The sequence below is a fragment of the Parus major genome, chromosome Z, assembly GCF_001522545.3.
Source record: "Parus major isolate Abel chromosome Z, Parus_major1.1, whole genome shotgun sequence".
Taxonomy (NCBI): domain Eukaryota; kingdom Metazoa; phylum Chordata; class Aves; order Passeriformes; family Paridae; genus Parus; species Parus major.
Window position 1 is genome coordinate 67,362,320 of NC_031799.1, and position 24,605 is coordinate 67,386,924.

Below are 24,605 nucleotides of genomic sequence, written 5' to 3' on the forward strand. Positions count from 1 at the left end.
CGGCGGCTCCGCCCTGGCGGGGCAGGGGCAGCGCCGCGGCCGCGGATCCCGCCCCCTCCCCGGGTCCGCCGCCGAGATCCGGCCAGGGGGAGGCATAGGGCGGGTTCGGTCCTGGTCCGGCGGTACCGGCCTCCGGCCCGGCGGTGGTGGGCGTGTCTGTTCCTCTCCCGTGCTCCGGCCGGTCTGGAAGCTCGGGGAGTAACGGGAGGACGCGCCGGCCACCTCCAGGAGCTGCGATGTATGGTCATCCCGACGTCCCAATAAATACAACAGCCCGGGGGAGTCGGTTTGGGTTTTTTTTTCTTCCACCTTGGTGCCGCCTGGCAGTTCTGTACAGCACAGCGGCTGCCTGAACTTCTGCATTAGTGTTGGGTGCAGAACCATGGTGGGGCCTTCTCAGTGTCGTTGCCCTGGCGCTCTTCGTGTGCGTTTTAATGCTTTGTGTGTTTGAGATTTTGGTATCTGCACGGGTACTGAATACTCATATTTGGTGTTCGAGAATGGTTTACACAGAAGGGCAGTAAACATCCCTTTTCATATTGGACTATGTTTCTGTTTGGTTAGATTTTACATGAGCATACTCCCCTGAAGTGACACATCCTCTGTGAACACCAAGGGTTTTGTAGGACCTTTAAAACAAGCCAGCTCATTTTCTGTGTGGATGAGGGCATCACTGCTTTTCAAGTAGGTGAAATAACCTTTACCTGCTTTGAAGAAGACCTGTTCAAAGTGGATTTAGTCCTCTGCTCTGTTGTACTGCAGATTCCTTCAAGAAGTTGCAGTGTGAAAAAAACAACTTCTTGACCAAAAAAAATTATTGGGTATTAAAATAATTTTATTAAAATAAGTTAATTTTGCTTGCTTAATAATACCTAACGAGGAGATTGCTTCTGCAGTTTATTTTATGTAAGTGCTAGTCTTTGAGAGTCTCAGAGAAGTGTGACGTTGGCACATCATTGCTCACAGTCAAAGCAAATTGCAAATAATGGATACATTGTAGGTCGAGTTAGAGTTGTGGTTGTTGTTGGTGCAACCAATATATGTTCCCTCATTTTATAAATTCCTTGTAATGTGTTGACAGAAATTGTCAGTACAGTTACAACTTTAAAATATACATGTATGGAATGTTAACCCCAGTAAAGTTGGGCTTTGGAGATATTACTTTGAGGGAGAAGATCAAGTCTTGTATGTACAGAGTCACTTACTAGCTGAGTAAAAGCTCAGTTATCCATCACATTTCCTGATTTTCTACAACTGTAACTTCATGTCACAACTGAGGCCTTTGTCCTTTGTCAGTTGGTATTTGGATTGCCAGTGTATAAAGTCATCATGTAGAAATAATTCTGACGCTTGAAAGCAAGACAGGCCAGAGAAGGCAATGAATAATACAGAGAATAGAAATCTTCTGTTCCTTTGGAGTTGTTTGATAGAGCTTAAAGAATAACCAGCAAAAAAAGATAAAAGATTTTATCTGTGCGCAGTACGTCGGGCCAATTTTGATATCAAAGAACGTTTGTGATGCAAAGATGGGCCTTTGTTTAGAGGGGAGGGGAGGTGACATTTGCTTTACTAGATTGGAGATATTTCACTGAGAGCATAGAGGGGAAGTAAAGTTTGGCTACAGGACGTGCACTGCAGTTAGGTAACATGGGATGTATTTCAATGCTTAAAATGTTCAGAGTTCAGTGTCATTCTTCCTGCCGTGGAGAGCAGAGGTGCTTTACGGGTACAAAGTTATATTGGATGCCAGAGTGGGGCAGGCATCTGGTGGCCTGTTCTTTGTCCATGGGAAGCCCCTCTCCCTGCCCCGTCTGCTCTCCTGACTTGCCGCCTATCCTCGGTGTTCCCTCAGCTGGGAAGCAGCAGGGTGAAGGAAGGTATGTTTGCCATGTCAGGCTGAAGGCGGAGAGAGCTGGCAGCAAGCCCGGAATTGCTCCGTACAAGGAGATGGGCTAGGAGCATGAGGTCATCACAGGGAGGAGTTTTTTTGCAGTGTGTGGGAAGTAGGTCTAGGAAAAGAGATTTTTTTTTTTATTATTTTTTTTTTGCTGGCGGGGAGGAGAAGCAAGGGAGTAAGAGAAGAGAAGAACGCCTAAATGCATTCCAGGAGGAAGTAAACCACATATACACTCCTATTCTAAGATAAAACTGTCCCCTTAGTCATGGCCTAATTATATTGTTGAATGTATTTGCCCTGTGAAAATTAATTTCAAAAAATTAGTGGAGAGTTTATTCTACGGTAGAGATAGTCTTGGAATTGTTGAGTATTCAGTGTTTTGTTAGGGAGATAAAGGATTTAAAATTCAGTGCATGAAAATATGCAGCAAGTTTTTGCTGTTCAACATTTGTGTCAGGTAAATATAGCATGTCCTTGCAAAAGTTTATTTTGGAAACTTTTTCACAGTAGTGAATCAGTGAAATTCATTGCTTTGTTTCCAGGGTTTGAGACAAGATAGTTACCTCTTATTTTAAGAGCTATATATACAGTCTCACAGTACATAGGAGGTGAGGATTCTTAAAAACCAGCAAGAATCCTCCTAAAATGGCTTGTATTTTTGTGTTTGGGATTGTAATTTTTTTTTTCTTGTAGGACAGCTTCATTGGATGGAAGGCTTTGATTGCTGTCGGCTTGTAGCATGAAATCGTATTTGTGACCATTACTGTAATTATTTTCTATTTTCTCCTTCAAGTTTAAAAGCAGAGTTCAGTTCAGTGTAAGGAGTCTGCAATAACTGGGAATTTTTAAACTCCTGTGTTTTTCCCTGATGATACTAAAAATAAATTCCCAATAATTTAGGGCTTAATGCTGTTTCCAATCTGAGTGAGTGAGCTACTTCATGACAGCATTCTACTTTGGATTTCAAATTGCTGTTTGCTCTATAGTAACCAGCTTCCCTTGCATTGCTGCCTTCTATGCCTGAGAGAAAACGCCAGGTGCTTTAACCACATACAGACTTTATTCTCCACATCTGGGTTTCTTACTAACCTGCCTGCAATACTCAGATGTGTGTCATAGCAGTTTGTAGAGACACCTTTCTATACTCATAACTTTACTGCAGTTCAGTGGCTGATTTCTGTGCCTATGTAAGGGTTTGACAGAATTACTGATCTCTGGAGCATAATACTTGGTGCTTTAGAATCTTATTTATGTTGTGGGCTTGTACCTTGAGCAAAAAAGGATATTTTGTTAGGATTTCTGATATGGCTGCTTTTATTTTCTGCTGAGGGGACAGTTGCTACTTGGACCAGATAATTCCTTCAGGTTGTTGACAGGGTGAAAGATAAAATTGATAGGGTGAATGTGAAGTAACAACATTAATTGCATACTGTGAGAGCTTTCTGTGATGTAGCTCTCTATCAAGACAAACACATGAAAGTGTCAGCTGTTGAGGAAGAAACAGAACAATCGTGTATACTGTTAATCTGTCCTTTAGGTATGCTGTACAATATGGCCGGCAAAATACTGTAGTCCACTTGTAATCCTCTCAGTATGAGCTAGTAAGAAAATACTTAATGAATAAGTACTTCCCATGTTAGTTAGCATGTTAGTGCTTCTCATGTATTTGGCATTTTTCTATATGGCATTCAAATCTTGATCTCAAGACAGGTAGCTGTCTTGCAATTGTCATTACTTGATCTTAAATCTCACAACTTACTTTTTCACAGTGTGATTCTGTAAGTGATTTATTTCAACAAGAGGAGCTGAGACATTAAGAAATTAAGCTTAAGTGTAAAACTTAATTATCATAATTAAGACCTAATAAAAAATCGGTTATCTTGTAAATAGTGGCAACCTGTGAAAAGTCTGTGAATTGTTACATATTACATAAGCACTCTTTGCCAACAGAAGAAGTTAAATTCAGAGCAGTGTTCAAGTGCATTAATCATGAGCCATTTGTTCCCTGAAATTGCCCGTTTAGTAAATGGGAGACACACAATTATAGCAATGAGCCTGATAAGAGTCATGAAGATGAGCCCCTCTGACAGAGTGCTGAATCATACTCAGAGCACTCCATCCTCTCTAATAAATGAGTTGGGCATTTCTGGAGAAAAGCACCATGAAAGTAATTACACGATCACAGTGCATATTCCAAAGAGGGTGGAATTTGGTTTTGCATCCTCATTTTGTGAGTCTCTTAATTTCGTACTTGATATGTCAGCCTTGCTGCTTTTTGCCCGTTCTGTTTGTGCTTAACTTTTTGCTTTAGAAAATTTGGAAAATCGATTCCATACATTGGCAGATATTGTAGCTTGCATTGTCTGTCATCACAATTGTAATGCTTGCCATTTGAATTGCAAGTGGCAGTTACAAGTTGTTTTCTCTCTTAATAGAGAGCTGGAAAGGACATAGATTTAATAATTTTTTAATGATACAGGAATTATTTTATTAATTAAATTATTATTATTTATTGGATATTTGGTGCTTTAATACTTGGACAAATAACCTGTTAATAATGGCTCAGCTGGTGGAGGTTGTTAGCTGCTACATTCAGAAATCACAAAATTCACCTTTGGTAAGCCTATAAAAAAGTAGGAGTAGCATCATAGGATAAATCTTGATTTTGAATACATAAAGTTTATCTGCTGTTACATTGTATAAATTTGTTAAAATATTATCACTGTAGTTTATTGCTATTGCGTCTGCTCAAGTACAGCTTTTTAAAATTACACTAAAACTTCCTTTCTATATTTAATGTGTCTTTCAGATAGCATCTGACTTTCTAGTTGTGGATTCTGCTTTGAAATGTTCATGAATGTAAAATAATAACCCACAGCATTTATACTCTTAAGTTTCAGGAAGTACAGGTAAAGGGTACAGCCAGGCAGAATGTCGTAACAGACCTTCCTAGCTCACTTTATCAGTAGGGGTTAGTAGTGTGAGTGTGGTCAGTCTGCTTTTGGGGGGACAGCGGGGGGACCTGCCGTATCCAAAGCTCTGATTAAGCAAATGGTTGTCAACATTTTGCCATTACAATAGCATGGCTTGTGTCCCTTCGCAGAATTTTTCTCAGTAAGTTGGGGTTTCAGATTGAGAGATGCAGTGAAATTCCCTTCATCTGTCTCTGAGTACAGTAAAGCAAGAATTCTGAGGGAGGTAAATAATCCTTGTCTACAGTACAACATTATTGTCATCTCTAATTTGTTTTTGAATTACGAATGTTATGAAGAATATTGTACTTTTACATGAAACATTGGCTACCTGATATAATTTCTAGAAATAGTTTTGAGAGGTAGAATGAAAGACTGGATAAGGAGTAATAATCTATTACAGTAAAGATCAGATAGGCTGAATTTTGTATGTGCAAAGAAATTTCCATATGAAGAGTCCAGGCATGCACATGCACTTCAGAACCATTTGTCCAGGCAACTGGAAGATTAAACCTCTGCCACTCTTACCTGTTTGTAATAGTTTGTAATAGTTTAATATATTAATTAAAGCTAATGCATTTTCAAATGAGAGTAATATCCTTCAGAAGGAGTGTTCTTTATAACTAGGATGGCTGATGACACCCAAACAAAACTGACTGGAACTAAGAAAAGAATAGGTAAATTTCATCATATATTTTGGTATGTATTTGTAGAATGTATGTATTAAAATTTGTTACTCACTTACAGCCTGTAAGAGGGTACAAATGCATAGTTCAGTCGTCTGCATTTTACTGAGAGTAACCGTGTCCCATTTAACAGAGAATTATCATGGTATCTCTTAGGATATGGAGCATGAGAAGGAGCAGTCATTCGGATCAGGAACAGCAAACAAAGGCTTGAGGCAACACCTTTCACTGAACCACACAATATATTTCCAGCAGTGCAGCAGCCTGGAATATCAGCAGTTGGGAAGACACAGAACTCTCTCATGGACCTGTGGTCCTCATGGCCAGTATTTCCTATACAGAATACAGTGTAATCAAACTACATTATATTTGGTACAATGATGCCAAGGAAATAAGTGACCTCGAAGACTGAATGAACAGTGTGTTAACTAAGTAGAGAGTGTTAAATGAACCAGAAGGATGTAATTAGTTTAATGAAGGGGGGAAAAAGAAACATCCTGATTGCTCTTTCAGTTTCTTTTCAAAGAGCAATAAATTCTTGGAACTAGATTATGTTTCTCCTGAGGAGACCATTACCGTCATATATTACATATGTAGTTTTGTTGTCTAATTGTTTTTTCTGAGGTGAAACATTCTGGCTGATATCAGGCCATAGGAAGAAATTAAATGCCTCTAGACTTTTTAAAGTATTTCACGTCCTGTGGCTTTATCTTTTTCAATGGCTTTTCTGAAATCTTGAGAGCTAAGACAGTGCTACTGGGAGAAGTTTCTAGTAATATTCTGGATTTCTAAGTTGAAATGTGCTATGGCAGCAGCCAGATGAATTTTGGGACCTGAAATCTTCAGGAGGAGTCTTAGGTGTAGCTTTGTGATGATGAGACCCCCCTAGTAGGAGAATTCTTTGATGCTTTTCTGTTGAAGAAATGTTTACATAGGCACCCTTGGGACTGCAGGTTTGCATGTGGGTCTTATGTGTATGTTAATTCTGACTTGCCATGTACTCATCTCAAGACAGGTGGATATCAAGATGTGAAATTCAGAGGTTTGGGGTATTTTTCCAAATAAGGAAGGCTGCTTCCTACCTTCAGACTAAAGAACTTGGTATCTAATTGAAATCTAAATATATGAGAGAAATCAGCAAAGAATTAAGTTTATTAATTAAGTTAATTAAAGGGCTTGGAATAACTCTTTAGTCAAGATACTTACTACAGGTACTTTTTTATTTCAGTGTTGGCTGTTTCTAGGAGTTGTTTCTACCTTCACTAGTCATCTAAGATAAGAAATCTCTTGAAAATGCAATAGTTTCATTTTTTTTAGCTGCTCTTTTTTTGTTCAGAAGTTTCTTTAATATGCTATAAAATACATTAAGTGAGCTTGAGTCACTGATACATTTTTTATTCTGTTTTCAATTTGTGGCCAATTTTTTGACATTTAACATTATGTATTTTTTTTGGTAATTCTGGAACAGTCCTTCTCTTTAACTGGTAGAATTGGTTAACAGGCCTGGAGGTCCACAGTACCTACCTTGTGATAGTCACTTTTAGCAGCCTTATCCTGATCTGTTTTTCTTTTAGGATCTAGTGTGATCATGTTGCAGCACTGCAGAATTGGGAGTTTAGTGAAAATTTGTCAGTCAGAAACTCTCTATTGAAGCCATGCCTTTCCTTGCCTTTTCTTGAGTCCTGGAGCTGAATTTAGGGGAAATTTAATTCTTGGAAAAAGAGAGAAAGGAAAGTTAGGTTTTTTTCTTGTGAACACATGAAAGGTAATGAGAAACCAGGTGAGTTTACCTTTGGAAGCAAAAGAAGGGCATATGGCTCTTTTTGTCACTTTTTCAGAGTTAACAGGACAGCAGAAGAGTCTTGAAGTATTAGTGACAGGATGTGACTTGTGTCAGCTAGACCAGCGTGTTTCTTCCTAACCTGTATCTGCCTTCTCTTTCTTACTTTTCTTCCTGGTAGCATTCAGTCTTGCTATTTAGCTGTGACTGTGAGGTAGAAACTTCTACAGGGTGGAAACAAAACTGGTTGAGTAACAGCATGTAAAAAGCACTTACTGCATGGCTCACTACCAAATGTCAGCTCTACCCTTTGCCCATTCTTTCAGAGAAGGCCTGAGATGATAAAGAACATGCTGAGAAAGTTACCAGGCCATGGGAAGTAACAAACAGCTAAAGGTGTGGTGGAGAATGAGATTACTGTTTAGAATAATCTGGGCAGATGGGAGATGTCATCTGGAACAAAGCAGTGAGTATGAAAGCTCACTGGCTGTCTGTAAGCTGGACAGAATGGATGTGTGGTGGGGAAGATGAAGTTCTGTGAAAAAACAACGTGAATTTTTGGATAATGAATAAATAAGGATATATTATCAAGTCGTTAGGAAGAGGGTAAGCACTTGGACAAGGAGCTTGAAACTAACTGTAACTAATATCTCTGCTCTTGTCAGGGTTGGTTGGTCCTACGGTACCCCACTGTTTCAGCTTCTGACTGCTTATGTCATATGGAGAGTAATTGCAGGGTGTTTAGAGGATAGCAGTGGTTTAGAAAATGGTTTAAAATGAAAGACTGAAAGAATTAGAATTGTGTCTTGTGATTCTAGGCAGGGAATATGTGAGTTGTATTTTTGAGCTTTTATCTGTTTTGCTTTTTTTTTCAGACTGCTGATAAGTGTAAATCATATTATTTGATGGAGCCATGGCTTCTTAGTTGCATTTATTTTTAATAACATCACAGCTGCAGGAGCTGCTAAGGAAAAATGTGGTCTTCCTACAGGTGCAGGGATAGGAGTATGAGAGGGTACTGTTGGAGGATATTTGTACATGACCAAGTAAAATCCATGTAGTTCAGTACTTGGTACTGTCAGATAATAAGGGGCTGTTGGCACAAATATAGAGTAATAGTTCCTGTTCTGCTCCTGCGGTTTAGACATCTTGAGATGGAACTTGTGCTGTTCTACGAATCTGTTTTTTAAATTAATTTTTATAATAACTTTGTGCTTCTTTGTTTCATGATATCAGAAATATTTTTAGGCATTGAATTATAACATTTAATTATTTACTGGGCAAAGAAGGACATAAGAGCAACTTTTAAAAAATATTGTTTGATGTTCTCAAGTTCTTCTGGAGAACACTTCAGGCATCTGACGTACCATATCACTTTGTGCTATTGTGATTTTTTCTTCTGGTATACTTTGATCTTACACCTGTCATTCTTGCCTGCTTTGTGAGCTAAACATTCACTTTTCTCTGTATGTAACCTGCTCCATGCTATGATCAGTATAAACTATATCTTTTCTGGTGCTTTATGTTTTTCATGAGCTAGAAGAACTTGAACATGCAGGAATGCCACTAATGTATCAGCAGCATAAGAATATGTTATGTTTTCCCTTCCTTCATTAAAAATAGTCTAATATTTTGTATGGTTTCTAACCTGACTGCTCGAAAACACTGAACAAATGTTTTTAAAAGGGTGTGTTCAGAGACTACTACAACTTTTTCTGGTACTGTTATTAAATAACTCCTACTGGTATATTATTTTGCATTTATTGACATGTGACTTAATCTGCTGTTTTCTGTGCTTGCTGCTCAGTGTTCTGAGGTTCTGTGAGTTTTGTAATGATCTGTTGGTTTTGATTAATCATAATAATTTTGTATGAAGCACAGATGCTTCTGTAGGACATATAAGCAGGTAACCATTCTGAAGAGTAGCCCAAGTCCTGGCACACATTATGGTGAGGCTTCTGAGCTCTTTCCCCTGTCAAACTTTGTCTCTTAAGTCTTACCCTGCATCGTCTTCAGTTCTCTAGTAGCTTCCTATCGCAGGTATCAGCAGAAAATTCCCACTTCCAATACATTTTCACACAGGATCCTTGAAGCCTTTACAGAACTCTTCAAGTTGATTTTGCTCTACAAAAGCTGCATTGTTTTTTTTTTTCCTCGTTTGAATTGTTCTAGTCTACAGATTCTTAGGCATGATTTATCCACCTTGTGCAGTATCAGGGTCAGACTTTGTTGTGCTTCTTCTGATTTCCTTGTCACATCTGAAAAAATTTTGATTCCACTCTTGATTGTTCTTTGCTTGGCTCACCTTAAGCCTAAGTTTTTGCAGAATTAATAAATTGGAAATTTGATAGCTGATGCTTCAGTGCTTTGGCTCAATAGCATCTGACTCTGGTGAATTTTTGCTACTAATTTGATATTTTTATTTCTTCTCTGATGCCTCATTTTTAGAAAATGCCTTATATATCCTAAATCTAAAGAGGATCTGATTTGGGGATTGGCTTTTAACTGTCTTGGTAGTAATTTCAGAAAACAACAGATCATCTGGATTTTCTGTTCTTCTGTCTTGATCTTCTTATAAATTTGTCTTTTATATCTTCAGTAGAAAGTGGATTATTGCATTGTGGTAGCAAGATGTTTGTAACTATCAGGTTCTCCTATGTTTGAGCTCAGAAATAGCAGTGGGAATTCAGTGACATTTTATTGCCCTCTGACATCTGGCTGTGCAATTCACTGGAATGCTTTTATTATGCTTCCACATACTAACTAGTGTATGCCTATCAATTAAACCTGTATTGGACTTGCATTACTAACTTCTACTTGCATTACTAAGTTCTGCTAATGACCTGGGTGCAGATAAAAAAAATGCACATAGGTAAAATATCAATAGTAACTGGAATTCTAAAGAAAAGTTGGGTTTTCATTTAATTTTCGTACTAACAAACAAAATCCTGCATTCTAAAATATGTGATAGGGTAGTTCTTTATAAAGGAAAATAAGTGTGTTAGTTGTTTTTGTTCAGGGAGCAGAAGATAGAACTTTTTTGTGTTGAAGTGGCTCCAATCTGTTGTTTTGTTTGATAAATGGAATTTTTTTAAGTGCTTCATTTTTGCCACATGCAGTTCTTAACATCTGATTGAAACATGAATGTGCCCAGGTGCTCATAGTGATATTTATTCCACTTTCACGAGTCCCATTTGAATGGTGATTAGGAATTGTGTTCCTGTCCAGTGACAGTCTGGTGTTTCCACCTGGTTTGTATTTGTGTTAGAAAGACTAGAGCCAAATTTACTCTAATGTTTTGCTCCTGCTTGTACTTTTTTGCTAGTGGAGAGTTTCCTTTGGGCTTTGTGACTTTGGAACAAATGATTTTATATCTGTTTTTTAAATGTAATGGTTGTAATCTCCTGCATTTTTTTTTTCTCCTTTAGTATCTGCTTGCATAGCTGCTGTTCTTTTCAGTGCCTGAATCTTCACATCACTTAGTCTTTTCTATTTTTGGTCACAGAGAATAGAAGTTTTGTATTTATATTAGGCAGTTCTTTGTTTCTCAAATGTCACTAAGTAACCAGAAAGGAATACTAAATAATGCCTGCTTGAATGTGAACTAATATTGTCCCTTCCTAAGATTTTATAAATGTGTCTGTGATCAGTGTTTTGTTTTAAATAACAGAGATTTTGAAAATAGTTTTGCTTTCATCACCTCTGCACACTGTGTCTTTCTTTCAGTTTTGCTTCATGTGTTTTTTCCTATGAGGGCATTGCTAAACTGGAATGTTATGGAATGTCTCATCTGAAGTCTGACATTCTAGCATGGGATTGTGAGTGAACGCTTGTCATGGGTCCACATGTAGAGATTATGCAGTGTACCTTGCACTTGTAAACTGTGTGCAAAGCTTGTTCCTTACCATTCCTTAAATTCAATATATGTTCTTTTCTTAATATAAAGTGTCAAAACCCTTCTGTGTCAGTTTGCTTCACCTAAATTGCAGAGTTCCAACTTGAAATTTTGGTCCTGCTAGTCATCCTAACTTTTTGACCTCTTACTTTTCTTAGGTATTAGGGGTAGTTAGAGCCAAATAGGAATTTATGTGTCTTGAGTGGTTCCTTTTTCTTGTTGCCACTTGTTTTCTTCCACTTTTATGAAAATGCCACTACTAACTTGTTCTCTCATATAACAAACTTTGGCCTTTCATTTTCCTTGCTAATGGGTTTCTGTTTTCATTTTACAAAGGGTAAGGTTCAGAAATAAATAAAATTGTCTGATTTTTCAGCTACAATACACTTGTCATGAAAAGTTCCAAGAACTTAAAAAAAATCTTCTCTTACATGTGCAGAGGCAAAATTATTTCTTCACTCAACATTATGTGAAGTGATAGCATACTACTACTAGCAGTCATTTGAGAAATCCACTCTTTTAGTTAAACTATCTCTTTTTTTTAAAAAAGGCAGCTGGCTTCTGGTAATAACCTGAAAATACAGGGCAACTTACCCAAGTTTGAGTTTTGCAATGTATTTGAAAATGCTGAGATAGTAAAACGACATTTGTTATGTTTTTCTTTCGCAGAATCCCCAGAAAAGAAAAAAAAAAGTATATTTCAGTAGGTGAAAATCAGAGGAAGTAGCTGCTGACATAGGAAAAACTGTATAAAGGACATTTCTGAAGGAAAACTTTTAAGGTATGTGAGCTTATGCTTTGCAGAAGAGCCTTCCTGAAAATTGGCTGCCTGCTTTCCTTTGAGTGGACAAGTATTTCAAATCAGCTTTGAAATAATCAGGCTAACTTGTATTGCCACTTAAGGTCTTTATTGTTGCCAAAAGCTTTGCAGAAGGATTGGTTTTATTAGTTTGTGTTGTATACCTCATATCTATGCATACAAAGATAATGTTATGAATATGTGATTCATGATTAGTGTATTAGTGTATTACAAATGGTAGGTAATGCATGTGCTTTGTGTTTCGTGGTCTTGTGTGTTCCAGGAATAGATCCTACACTAATAGAAATTTCAACTGTTTGACTGTCTAATTTTTGTTTAAGGTGTGGATGGATGCTAAGAATGATTTATTTCATTATTTTAATGGAATATAACTACTATAAGCCTTACATTGAGAAATTGAGAAGGACTGTCTAACAAATGGATAATCTGTTGTAAAAATGCTTTTAGTTTGGTACAGAAGCCTTGATTTTGAGGATTTGTCTCCTGAATCCAAATCCTCCTTCTTTTCTGATTTTTACATATTTTAATGTTTGTAGAAAGAGTTTCCAAAATAAAATACATGCTGTATTCTCTATGATTTGGAGCCCATGCAGATTTAACAATCTGAATTCATAGATAGTATATGAAGAGTGAGAGAATCCAGATCTGTGATGTACTTTCCTATTCCAAATTTAATTGGGGGCCAGGTATGCTTTCTAAAACTTATACTACAAGGTAGTTTAGAGCTTATATTGATTACTTGCAAGTACTTAAAATTTTGTTGTTAAACTGTGAGCTAAAAGCTTATTTCTATTTGTGGTTTTCTAGTTTCCTACCTTGTCACTGGTACTGTGAAACCACAAGTTCCAACTGATGCATGTAGATCCATTGTTATTTTAGGATTATGAGTCACAGCCTTGGATGTAATTGATGGCAACATGTAGAAAGCACCAGTTTTACCAGGGATTTACTCTGAGTCGTATTTTACTCCTAAGGTTAACAAATACTTTTTGACATATTTACATGTACAGTAATTGTTTTAGCCATCTGTATCTATGTCTATATGTCTATATCAATCTTAAATTTCAAAATTTAAAAAAATAGTTGAAACTAATTTGTGTTATTTGGTGGTATTGGTATTTTATTGCTTTTACAAAATGTGATAGAATTCTGTTTGAAACTTCACTGGCATGTCAAATTATGCAAGCTTTGTTCACATGTGGAAAAAGAGATTAAACCCCATGGGCATCTACCAGAAGCAGAAGAAATCTCTTCACAGTAAGAGTAAAGCAATTCCTGAAGGGTTTTTTTTTTTTTATGTATAAATTTAGCATATCATGTTTGTTGTTATCACTTCTCCGTGTAGCTTTTTTAAAACATTATGGCATCTCTGTTTTTTCCATTAAGATAAAATACTCTCCCGTATTTATTTTTTTTTCCCCCTGAATAGCTCTCACACTGTTATTTTCGTCTTTTGAACATTAGAGAAGAAGGCATGTTTGTGTCTCAAACACACCATCTTGTACCAGTTCCACATTAAATCCTTTCTGGGTTCAGATTTTGCTGGTTTTGCTGATTTCTCAATTTTGCCAGTAGTCTGTGATTGCAAAATATCTCTGGGAATCTTTGTCTTATCAGTGTGAGTATTTTAATGTTATATGGTAAAGCAAAAAAGTATGGGAATATTAGCATTCCATAATCCAGTAACTGTGCACGTGGGGAAACGCAAGGAGAATCACACCATGAATAGTGGCCCAGCTATACCAGATAAACATCTGGTGCCATGGTTGGAGACCCAGGGCTAATCTAAGTGCATCACTGTGCCCAGGTGGTGGCTGTAGGTCCCTTGTTGCTGAAATACTCTGTTGTATTGGTCTGACCCTTGTGGGGCAGTTGTCATCTCATCTGTGCTATGATATCAAATACTGGTCAAATACTATCAAATATTGGTGCCAGATACTGTTTTTTTGAATACTGGCATTTCAAAATGTGCTTGTGTTTTTTAAGAGTATTTGAAAATCAAATTGTGTGTTCATGTGTTTGGTAAATCTTATAGTTCTGACTTCAAATTAACGAGTGTGTGACCAGTACTGTTTTCAGTTGTTTAAAAGTATTAAAAACCATTAAAAAGTCAGAAGTAGTTTTAAGTGACAGAATTGGTTTTTATCTTATCAAAATTTTAGTTTAGTGGTTTGGGTCTCAAATACTTCACCACTTCTTTGCCTCCACAATGAAGCACTTGAATTTGGCTGGATTGAACGTTTTATTAATTTGCATGGAAGTCACATGGCAGCTGGCTTACTCATTTGGGAATCATTAGTTCTGAGCCTTTATTCTTGTTAGTTCTAGCAAATCAGAATTTTAGCACTTCTTCTTTATCACTGCTTCTGTTGCAGTGAAAGGAATGATTTAAAATGAGACCAGAGTCCAGGGTGTGTACAATTTTTGCCTATGTATTCAGGCATCTAAATTGGAAAAAAATCTGATTACTGCTTTATGAAGAACAACTTAGCAGGCTGGAGTGAGATACTGTTGGGTCTTTTGTTCTATTGATTTTTTTTGTAATCCTGTGGCTGCTATGTAAGTCACTAGAAGCAGACTGAAATATCACATGCTGAGAATATTTCCTCCTTCCCTTGCCGTACTCCCTCCCAGTACAAAACAGAGGCTAGGGTAAAAGCAGGGAAGCCATTACTTATAACACAAGGCCAAATTTCACTGTGAGATTCAGTTTCCATCGCTTTTAAATCTGGATGTAAGAAAACAAGGACACTATCTTTTCTCACAGGTATTGTGCTAGGAGAATTAGGTAATGTGCTAAAATGGGTAGGAGAAAAATGAAAAGTCATAAAAGTGGATCTAGATCTAAAGGGCATTGAAAATTCATGAGTGCAGCTTTAGTCATATTAATAAACATGGGCTTTAAGAATTTTTTCTTTGGTTCAAGTTACTGAAATATTTGTGGTTCTGCAAGAGTGTTCCTGAACTTGAACTGTGGAGGTATTTTCATTAATGCTACTAATAATGGCTTAGTTCATAAATACAGCCAACACAAACTATTTACTGTTGCTGTGTATGACTGAATTCCTAGCCATCAGGACTAGGATATACAGCTTCAAATTAAAGGGCTTATGAAAGTTCACAGGTTTAAGGTTGTTCATACAACCTTGACTTGCTTTTCTGTATTGTATAGATACATAGTAATGTGGCACTGTTCTAGTTTTATTTATTGGATCTTTGTTTTCTTTTGTAACATGGTTTGTGTTCTAAGAACAAACAGATAGTACATCAGGCTTATTTCAGAGGTTGCTTGAGATTTTTATTTGCAAAATCTTCAGAAATTTTGTGCAGTAACTGAAGTCAATAACGTATTTATTTTTTCTGAATACCTAATATGCTAAAAAGGCTCTGAAAAGTGTGAAAAGTCTGTCTTTAAGCCGTGTACATACTGGTATGAGCTGCCACAGTGTTGATATTAGTTTATGTGTCTTATTTCTTTATGTAAAATTAGAATATTAGTCCTACTTCCCTCAAAGGAATGCTAGGAAGATAGATTTGTTAATGTTTGTAGAACACTGCTAATAAGTGGTAGTATGTAAAACCTGTGAAGAAATTGGTATTTCTGTGTTAAAAAAGAGGCAAGACTTTGCTGTAGTGCAGGAATCAGTGATGAATAGGCAGGGTACAGGCTGTGGCTGCACTGCAGTCCAGAGATAAGGGTTGCAGTTCATGTGACTTTATCTTACCTAGTTGACACTGATTAGTATAGAAACAGGTGGTTGGTGTGTACACAGAAAAGAGGGTTCAGCCCACATTACAAAACCTGTGCAAGGCTGTGGAGGAATTACTTCTTTGTGTGGTTTCAGCTCTTCCACGTGTAGCCATTATCAGCATCAGATACAGGTATTTCAGAGCTAACTCCAGCAATGTGTCTTTGACCTTCGGTTCTGCAACAGGATTTCATAAGGCAGCATATCTTATCTGCGTATCAATCTTACTTTATATCAATTTGGTACAGTAAGACTGCACTGTTCTGAGGTAAAATGGTGTGAACTATAGAACTCTGACGCCGGCGACCAGTGTATAGTTGGATGGGAAACTGGCTTTTGGATATTTTCTGGGTTTTGGGACATTGAATCTGCAGGTTTAATGGCCTGTTAACACAGGGTTTAGGAGCAAACTAGCTTCTAAATAGTTACCCATTTCCCACAGATGCTGTGCCTGAGAGCTGGTGTTTTATTTGGATTTTTCTGTGCTCTTAGGACAGTAAACATGAGAAACAAATGTTTCAGGTCACCAGGAGTAGAAAAGTGCAGTTGGCAGCTTGTCTGGAGATAGTTACCTGTACTTATTTGGTTAAATATGTAGTCTTCAGGGTTTGTCTTAGATGCTATTATGTTTTCTTTTATACTGTAACAGAAGTTAGGGAAGGGACGTTTTTGCAAAAATGGACACTGGAGAGCGGTTCAGAGGCTGAAATCTTATCCAGTCAGAGTTTGGTGCTCAAAACAGTGCTCTGAGCCTCCTTTCAGTTTATACTGAGATGAATGTATGTGGTTAATCTTATGATTAGGTTATTTCAGGATTTAGACATCAATAGTTGCTCTTTGTCTCACCAGAAGTTTTTCTATTGATGATTGTTTCATCAATTGTCTCGTCATTGTTCTTCTTTCAGATGTGGTGAAGAGCCTGTATTTTCTGCTGTCTGGTGTATAGTGCCTTAAAAAATGGGGTTTGGAGGTGATCTGAAGTATTCTCATGATGCTTTATTAAAACTGCAAGACTGGGAACTACGACTGCTGGAAACAGTGAAGAAATTTATGGTAATGAGAGTAAAAAGTGATAAAGAATATGCATCCACTTTACAGAATCTTTGTAACCAAGTAGATAAAGAGAGTGCTTGTCAATTGGATTATATCAGCAATGTATCCAAGGTAAGTCTGAAGAATTTTGAATTTGGAATATCCTTGGGTTCTGGGTTTATTTTTGTTTGTTTTTGGTTTGAGTTGGATTGCTATCCAGTAATTTTGTTGAGTGTTAATGTTGCCAAAATATTTAAAATGGATTATTTTTGTTCCTCGGTGAAATAAGAAGATGTTGAGCTCTAGTCTTGCCTTAAAAAAATTAATTAATGGAATGAGAATCAATTGATTTTTGAAATTCAGTATTTTACTTAAATGTGTTGAGGCTGCTACTTTGTTTACTGCTTTGAAAATCAAGTATGCTATAGCAAGCTTTTCTTTTAAGATAGGAACTATTGTTTGTTATATAGAATTTGTGACAGAAATAGAAAAATACCAGGAAACCAGGGCAAAGCCTAGCATTCCAGCTGTTACTCATACTGTAGCATGTGTTGTAAAAACAAAACATTAATTCAGGATGTTTCTCATAATTGTGAGGTTATTTTGTATTCTTTTTGAAATAATTGTGTTGATTTTTTAAAAAGGTAAGGCTGTCTGTTCTCCAATTATTGGTTTTCAGATTTAGAGCAAATTCAAGTAAATGTAATGATGAAGCAAACTTACTTTATCACTTGTTTGAAAGCTTTATTCTGGACCTGGATTCTCTACTGACAAGAGAAGACTATCCTGTTTTGATGGCTTATTCAGTTCTTGGCCCTTGTTCTGTAGCAGTGGTTAAACAGTGCCTTCAGTCTGGCATGAATCCTCATTTTCTCTCTGCAGGAAAGCACCCTTTCTGGGTCAGGTTAAATTTTAGACAAAGTGTTTTTTATGTGGTGGGCTTAAGGGTGGCTGCTTGGGCAGTGGCTGTGGCATAGCATTAGGAGTAGGGCTGCTCCTTGTGCAGCAGGATGGATGTATACAGGGTTGAAGTGGCAGTGTGTGACCTTAAAGCTGTGCTGCTATAGTTGTGCTGCTTCAGCACCGTGCAGTGTTTATATATAACATGTTTTATTGTTGCTTCCCTCCCCCACAATAATTCTTTCCTTGTAAATTGAAATACAGCCCTTCTTTTTCATTGTCACAGAGTATTTAGCATTATGTGATACACATAACCATTAACCTTCATATAGGTATCTCAGCCTAGGACAGTTCATGTTACTAACATGAGGACTTCCTGTGAGCACATAAATTAAAAAATATGGAGATCTGACTTAAGCCACATTCTTTTTGGTTTGAAGAGAGGCGTGCATGTCACGTTTTAAATTTTGTTTTGAACAGAGGCACTCAAGTTGTCCTTCAGCATCATTTTCATTCCCTTTTTTTTTCTCTTAAGGAGGTGTAATTTTTCACTAAGTTGCATCTCTGATTTCTACATTTTTATATAACAGCAAAAATATTCATATGGTCTGGCAGATCTTTTGTTTCAGCTTGTCTTAAAATTTCACTGACACCTTAGATTTTGAAGTTGTGTACTGACACATCTTACTGGTTGTGGCAGTTAAAAAGCCCAAATTATTGATTAATTTACTGATCTTATTCTAATTTGTTTTACTCTCTTGTGATGATTTTTTCTCTCTTCCTGGCATTTTACAGAACCAAAGAATGATACAAATATTATGGGACATGAGTCTAGTTTCTTACATCTTCTAAAATGTAAAATTCCTGTGTTTGGTGTTGTGGTATTGGTTGGCATTTTGTGGTATTCAAACCCAGTAGCAGGCTGTTTAATTTTTCATGGGTTTTGTTTGTTTGATTTTGTTGTTGTGGTTGTTTTGTTTTCTTCTCTAAGTGTACAGTAAGAGTGAGTACTTAGAGAGAAATGGTGTTTGGAAAAATCTGTCTTTGTTTTTTTTCATGTGGAGACAACAAACTGGAACAACTGGTAATGCTAGAAAAGACGTGTTTTTAAGACAGCTCTGTTGTGTGTGTATATGTCTGAAAAGCAGTGTTAAACCAAACAATAATGTATCTTACTGCAGTTGTTGGATTGTGATAATTTTTTTGTGGAAGGAAATGCTTTACCTTTTCTGCTGTTCCCACCCAGCTTTTTTGTTCCATATAAATCTCTATTATTGAGGCATTTTTACTTTACCTTCTCCTAATTTAAAATAATAAAATACAATCATACAAAGCACAGAAATCCTGCTTGACTGCCATTTCCCTGTGGAAACATCGCTTTTATCCTTTCCTGATGGAAAGAGTGATATGAAGAACAGGGAACTATGCAAATGATTTATTTAACAGAAAGGGAAGTAATTGCTATGTTTCTGGCTTATTTAAGCTCATTTGGTGAATTATAAACTAAGCATTTCTTTATAATACCTGTACTATTGAAAAATACTTTTGATGTGATTTTTCAGGATTAAAACAGTAGTTGTATCATCATTAATGAATCAACCTTATGGCAAATGGATGACTCTGACTAGATTTTCACCTCTGAGAGCACTTTTATGAACTCTTCCATAACCACAAAACAAACAAAACTCTTCTGCCCACTCTTCTCATGCAGGTGTTCAATCCTGTTTTATCCTATGCAGCTTTTCATGCTGAAATAGTCTCCAGCCATAGCAGGGAAGCTTTGAGCCTTGACATTTTATAACATAGCACTTTAAGCAATCTAGATAACTCTGTGCCAGTCTGTGGGATATTTACAAGCTGGAGGAAATGTAAAAGGTAGTCCGCTATACTGGGGAGTCAATTGTCTTTTGTTTTGTTCTCTAGGATCCAGTTTCTGTTGCAACATTGTCATATAGAGATAGAAATATTTGGTATATTTGTTTGTATACAGGATATAAAGAAGCCCCAAAGCTAACAAACAAATTAATTTTCTAAAATTCTTATCTCAGGCTGATTACTGTTTTAGTAAGAGTAAGATAAATGCCAATAAAATTCATATGCTAGCTGCCTTCAAAACCTTGTAATTCTGTGGCATGCAGACACTGAAATCCTAGCTATAGCACAGCCTTCACTGTCAGAGAGTTATCTTTAAGGAATACACTATGTGACACCAATCTTGAGGGTAACCAAGGCTTCTGTTTGAACTGAAGTTTAATTTCACATTTGTGTCTGGGATATCTGTAGATGTGTATCTGTATTCAAAGACACACACATCACATTAAGCTGTCCTGAAAACTGAGAGATGTCCAAGGAAAGCCATTAAAGCAAGGGTACAGAAGGATGGAGGGTTACAGTGACAGATGAGTGTTGTGTCTGTTTGTGCTTTGGTACTGGTGGCCTGACTGATGCTGCTGTGTGAAGCAGCTGATGTCGTGGTGTCCTCTTTAACCACCACCCTTCAAATGCATATTACTGTCAGGTATTCAGACAAAGGCAGAAGTCAGCTTGGGCAGAGCAACTGTGGGGGGAAACTGGAGGACAAAAGATATAGGAACTTGGTTCTTAGGTGTGTTGGGGGTATATTTTAAAAAAAATAAGGCTGCAATGCATTCTTTGGTGTTCAGAAATACTGGACAATGTTGAAGGGTGAACATTCAATGTTGTATTTTTGTCTCTTTTGCTTTTTTATGATTTTATGAGTAAGATTGAGGCATGATTTTGCTGTTTCAGGAAGATATTCAAATACATTTGGGTAAGCTTAAAATTAGTTCTTTTGCTGAATTTTTTTAAGCAACGATTCTTCTTCCAGTTCTTATTCATTGCATTCTTATTCAATCTTATTCATTGTTCAATTATTTGTAAGCTGAAATAAATGAGTGCTTTTTGTACTGGCTTTTTTACAGTCTTGGTTGCTCGTGGTACAGCAAACAGAACAGCTGAGCAAAATAATGAAGACACATGCAGAGGATCTTAATTCTGGGCCCTTGCATAGGCTTACAATGATGATCAAAGATAAGCAGCAAGTTAAGAAGAGTTTCGTAGGTGTTCATCAACAAATTGAAGCAGAGATGTACAAGGTATTTTATTCATCTGTGCTTGATAAGTTGACTATAATTCTCTATGTTTAAAAATATTAACTTAAGAGTAGATTTTTTTTTGGTTTTGTTCATGCTGTGGTAAAAGTGTAGTGGGTGATATGTAGAATGCTTAGTTTAAATTTTAATAATTTTCTACAGTTTTTCTGTCCTTCTAGCTGACAAGGCAAAGATGGAGAAGTTTCTCCCACATGAATTTCCATGGACAGATAGCACTGGAAATGCTCTTCTAGTAGAGGATAATTCTTGTGTGACACTTCTCTATTCTGTCTCTTTTCCTGTTTTAATTCCACTCTAGACATTCATGGGACCGGGGCACTGTAAACTTTTGTTAATGAGTGCATTTGGCAGTCCAGACTCTTTTGGAAGGGGACAGAGTTCTAGTGCCTATTTTAAAATATAAAGCAGGTATAAACCAAATATTAAGACTGCAGGTGAAACTCTTCAGAGTGTTTTCCATAACACATTTGTTGTCTTGCTTGTGTTCAAAGTGCTGTGTCTTGTCAGTAAAGCTGACAGAAATCAGTTTCATTCAGATGATCTGGGGCAATTTAGCTACAGATCTCAAAAATCAGAGTGGTCGTCTGAAATGTCTGCTGAGGGAAGGAGAAGCACTGTTTCTTCTTTCTTCCAGCAGAGAATTTGGGATTTGAAGTAGAATAATTAAAATGTAACAGCTGAGTAAAGCCGTAACACTGTCACAGATTGATGAGTAAAAGATTCTTGGGCCATTATGAGATGAACTTAGAGCTATTTTGTGCTTAAACTAAGACTATTTTAAGTTAAATATGTTGACTCTTACAAGATTGCTTCCATAATATGTTAGAATCTTGCCATCTTTGTGAAACAGGGACTAGGGAGACATATTTTTTGATGCATGGTCAGTAGGCTGGTAGCATGTGTTAGAAATAATAGAAGTTATAAAGAATTTCAGAAAGAGAAAAAGATAAGAAAGAGGGGCTGAAAGGAGTAAGACTGCTGTATACTTTGCAAAGAGACTATGCAATGTTTTGTTTTCTGTTATTAGGCCAAACTCTGCTAAAACCTTTAATAAAAATGTCTTATTTTATAAGACTTTTCCAAAAAAACGTAATGCATATTGAGCACTCACCAAATGGTTATTATAAACCATATTGACTTTATTTAATTATGGGCTGCATAGCCATCAAAGTATTTTGTATCCTGCTGATCAGGCTTGCTTTGTTCTTTGATTTCAGTTTTTTTGGGTTTGTTTTCCTTTTTTCCCCTTCCTGATTTTACAAAGAGGTATTTGACTAGTGTTCTCCTATTGTTAGCTGATGTTCAAGGTTTTGTGTACCTGGAGCACTTTCAGAATGTTTCCCCAAAATTCAAAATACTTCTCATGTTCTGTGGTCTTATTTCTGCTTTTGTTACGCACAGAGGTAAAATGTCGATTATATCCTAGGACAGTATGCAAATAACATCAGTGGACATCAGTGTCTGTGTAGCTCTTACTTTTAGGATAAGCTGGCATAAAAATGTGTCTAGGTGAAATGCATGTCATCTTTTCTTATTCTAGACATCTCAACAGTGAAGAATATTACAGGGAAGATTTTTAAGGACTGTAAATAACATGGCTTTTACACAAATGTAATATGACTTGTATCTTGTAGATTTATTCTAGTTTCCATTAAGATGTTATTCAACAACTTAAAATTATTCAATTTTCTTTCTTCATTAAATTTGAGGGGAAGAAAGTAGAGTAGTGTGCTAATTAGGTGGGTAAGACTTTTTGAAATTAAAACTGAGTTGAAAGTAATCCTTTACCATCTTAGTTCCTTAAGTGTTCTATGGGAACAGACATGCTCTTGGTGTTGGTTTTATTTGTTGGAAAAATGCAATCTAATTACCATAATGCAATTATTATAAAGGTTTCATAATGCTAGTTCCCTGTTTTATTTTTCAGTTTCCTATAAAAGAAACTGTTTGTGTTATTTAGGTCTTAATTGTAATCACTACTTCCTAATTTCATCTTTCTCTCATTTGTCGTGATGTCATTATAATACGAATTTGTCATAAAGTTATTTCTCCCGTATCGCCTCTATTGGTGTATAAACAGCAGTTGTGTATAATTTACAGAGGGTAGAAATATGAGATGAGTATATGTGATTGATGGGGAACAAAAGTTCTGCCTTCAAATTAAATTTTGCACAGTTGGCCCAAAACCACACGTTGTAGACAGCGCTTTGTTGGATCTTTAAGGAATTTAATCAAGTTTTCAGATGTTCTGGGGGGTGCAAGTAGTGTTTTCTGGGCCTTGCCTCATGAAAAGAAGGGAAAATTGTGATCTTCAGCCTTCTTCCTGCCAGTTGCAAGAGGAACAATTTTTCAGTAGAATGAACTTCTTTTTCTGCACATTCACTGAGAGAAGTGTTTCTGTTAAAATTAGTTAATAAATTCTCTTCCATGATTTTCCAATTGAAGTTTATTTTTCTGTTGGATTTTTTTTTTCTTTTCATTGGTCAGAATTTTTTGGTTTTTTTTACAATGTATGCTAGCCTTTTTTTAGTATTCTGATGGCTGGTTTCTTACTGGCTTTCTTTTGCAAATTAATGATTTGGGATCATTTCTGAACAGTGCACTAGTTTTTGTCATACACTGAATGAATGCTTTGGGTAGAAGAGAAAACTTTATTTTAATTTTGTGACCAAAAATGTTACCTTCAGTGCTCTGTTTCATGGTAGAGGATTTTATTTGATTTGTTGGGTTTTTGATTGGGCTTTTTTGATCATTGGTTTGATTTTCCTTTTTAAGGGTTTAAATATTACAATTGATAGATTATTTAATGCCAAGTTGCTGTTCCTTAGTCATCTGTATGAAGAGTAATGTCTAAAAATTCTGCTTTTTTTTAGGTTCTAAAGGAATTCCTTCCTATGCATAGGAAATTTTAAGCCAGTATGATTTGTTAAGCATCTTTTTGATGGTTTTTTTGCACTGTAATTGAAATGGAATATTGTTGATGATCAGCTGGATTTTCTAAATATATTTTTAATCACATTGATGTGAATGGGGATTTGTGTCTTAGGCATCTTACTTAATCCATGCATTTTTGATTTTGCACCATGTAATTTGTAACATGTAATTTGCACTGTGTAATTGCACCATGTAATATCCTATTAAGATTTTCTCAAGCCAGTGGAAAGTGAAGCATCCTTAATTTGGATAATAAATTCTGTTAATTCTGTTTTACTAATGCTATATTTTTTTAATGTGTTGAGAATAAGTATTTTTAAAGCTTTTTAAATTTCTCTTTTCTTAAAGGTCACAAAGACAGAACTAGAGAAACTTAAATCTAGCTACAGGCAACTAATAAAAGAAGTAAATTCTGCCAAAGAAAAGTATAAAGAAGCTGTAGCTAAAGGTATGATTGACTTGATTTTGTGTATTTATTATTGCCGTTTTCAAACTTGCTAAAACTCTTGCAATGAAACAAGGTAATTTTGTTTTTTTTTTTATTTTGAGCTACTCAATTACAACATAAAAGCTCATTTAGTGTCTTTAGTAAGCCAGGCTGATTGTCATCATGTGTGCTTGGTATAATCTTTTAAAAATTCATAAAATGTAAATGGTGATTATTTTAAGTTCTTGTGTTATTCCTTCAGTGGATGTTTTTGAAATCTAAAATTGCTCAGATGGACTCTGTTTTCAGCTGCATTGTAGCTGCAGCCTCCTTGCCTGTGAATTACTGTTGTTGCTAGTGTCATCAGCATCAGTTCTTG

General features: G+C 36.4%; 1 protein-coding gene across 7 annotated transcripts in view; it reads left to right on the forward strand.

The window, feature by feature from the left end:
• Positions 1–2,423: 2,423 nt before the first annotated feature.
• FER (FER tyrosine kinase) overlaps positions 2,424–24,605 on the forward strand; it is a 154,356-nt gene continuing 132,174 nt past the window's right edge. For 2 of the 7 annotated variants that reach the window (XR_001525417.3, XM_033511340.1), the window contains exons 1-5: positions 2,427–2,662; positions 11,900–12,011; positions 16,705–16,963; positions 20,674–20,847; positions 24,148–24,247. Coding sequence is in view for 5 of the 7 variants with exons in the window: in XM_033511340.1 (XP_033367231.1) it covers positions 16,757–16,963; positions 20,674–20,847; positions 24,148–24,247 (481 nt within the window). In the remaining 2 variants the exon portion in view is untranslated. Of the gene's footprint in view, positions 2,663–11,899; positions 12,012–13,544; positions 13,669–16,704; positions 16,964–20,673; positions 20,848–23,738; positions 23,782–24,147; positions 24,248–24,605 lie in introns of those variants that run through there. The other 5 variants (XM_015652887.3, XM_015652889.3, XM_033511341.1 and 2 more) reach the window with 5 other exon arrangements.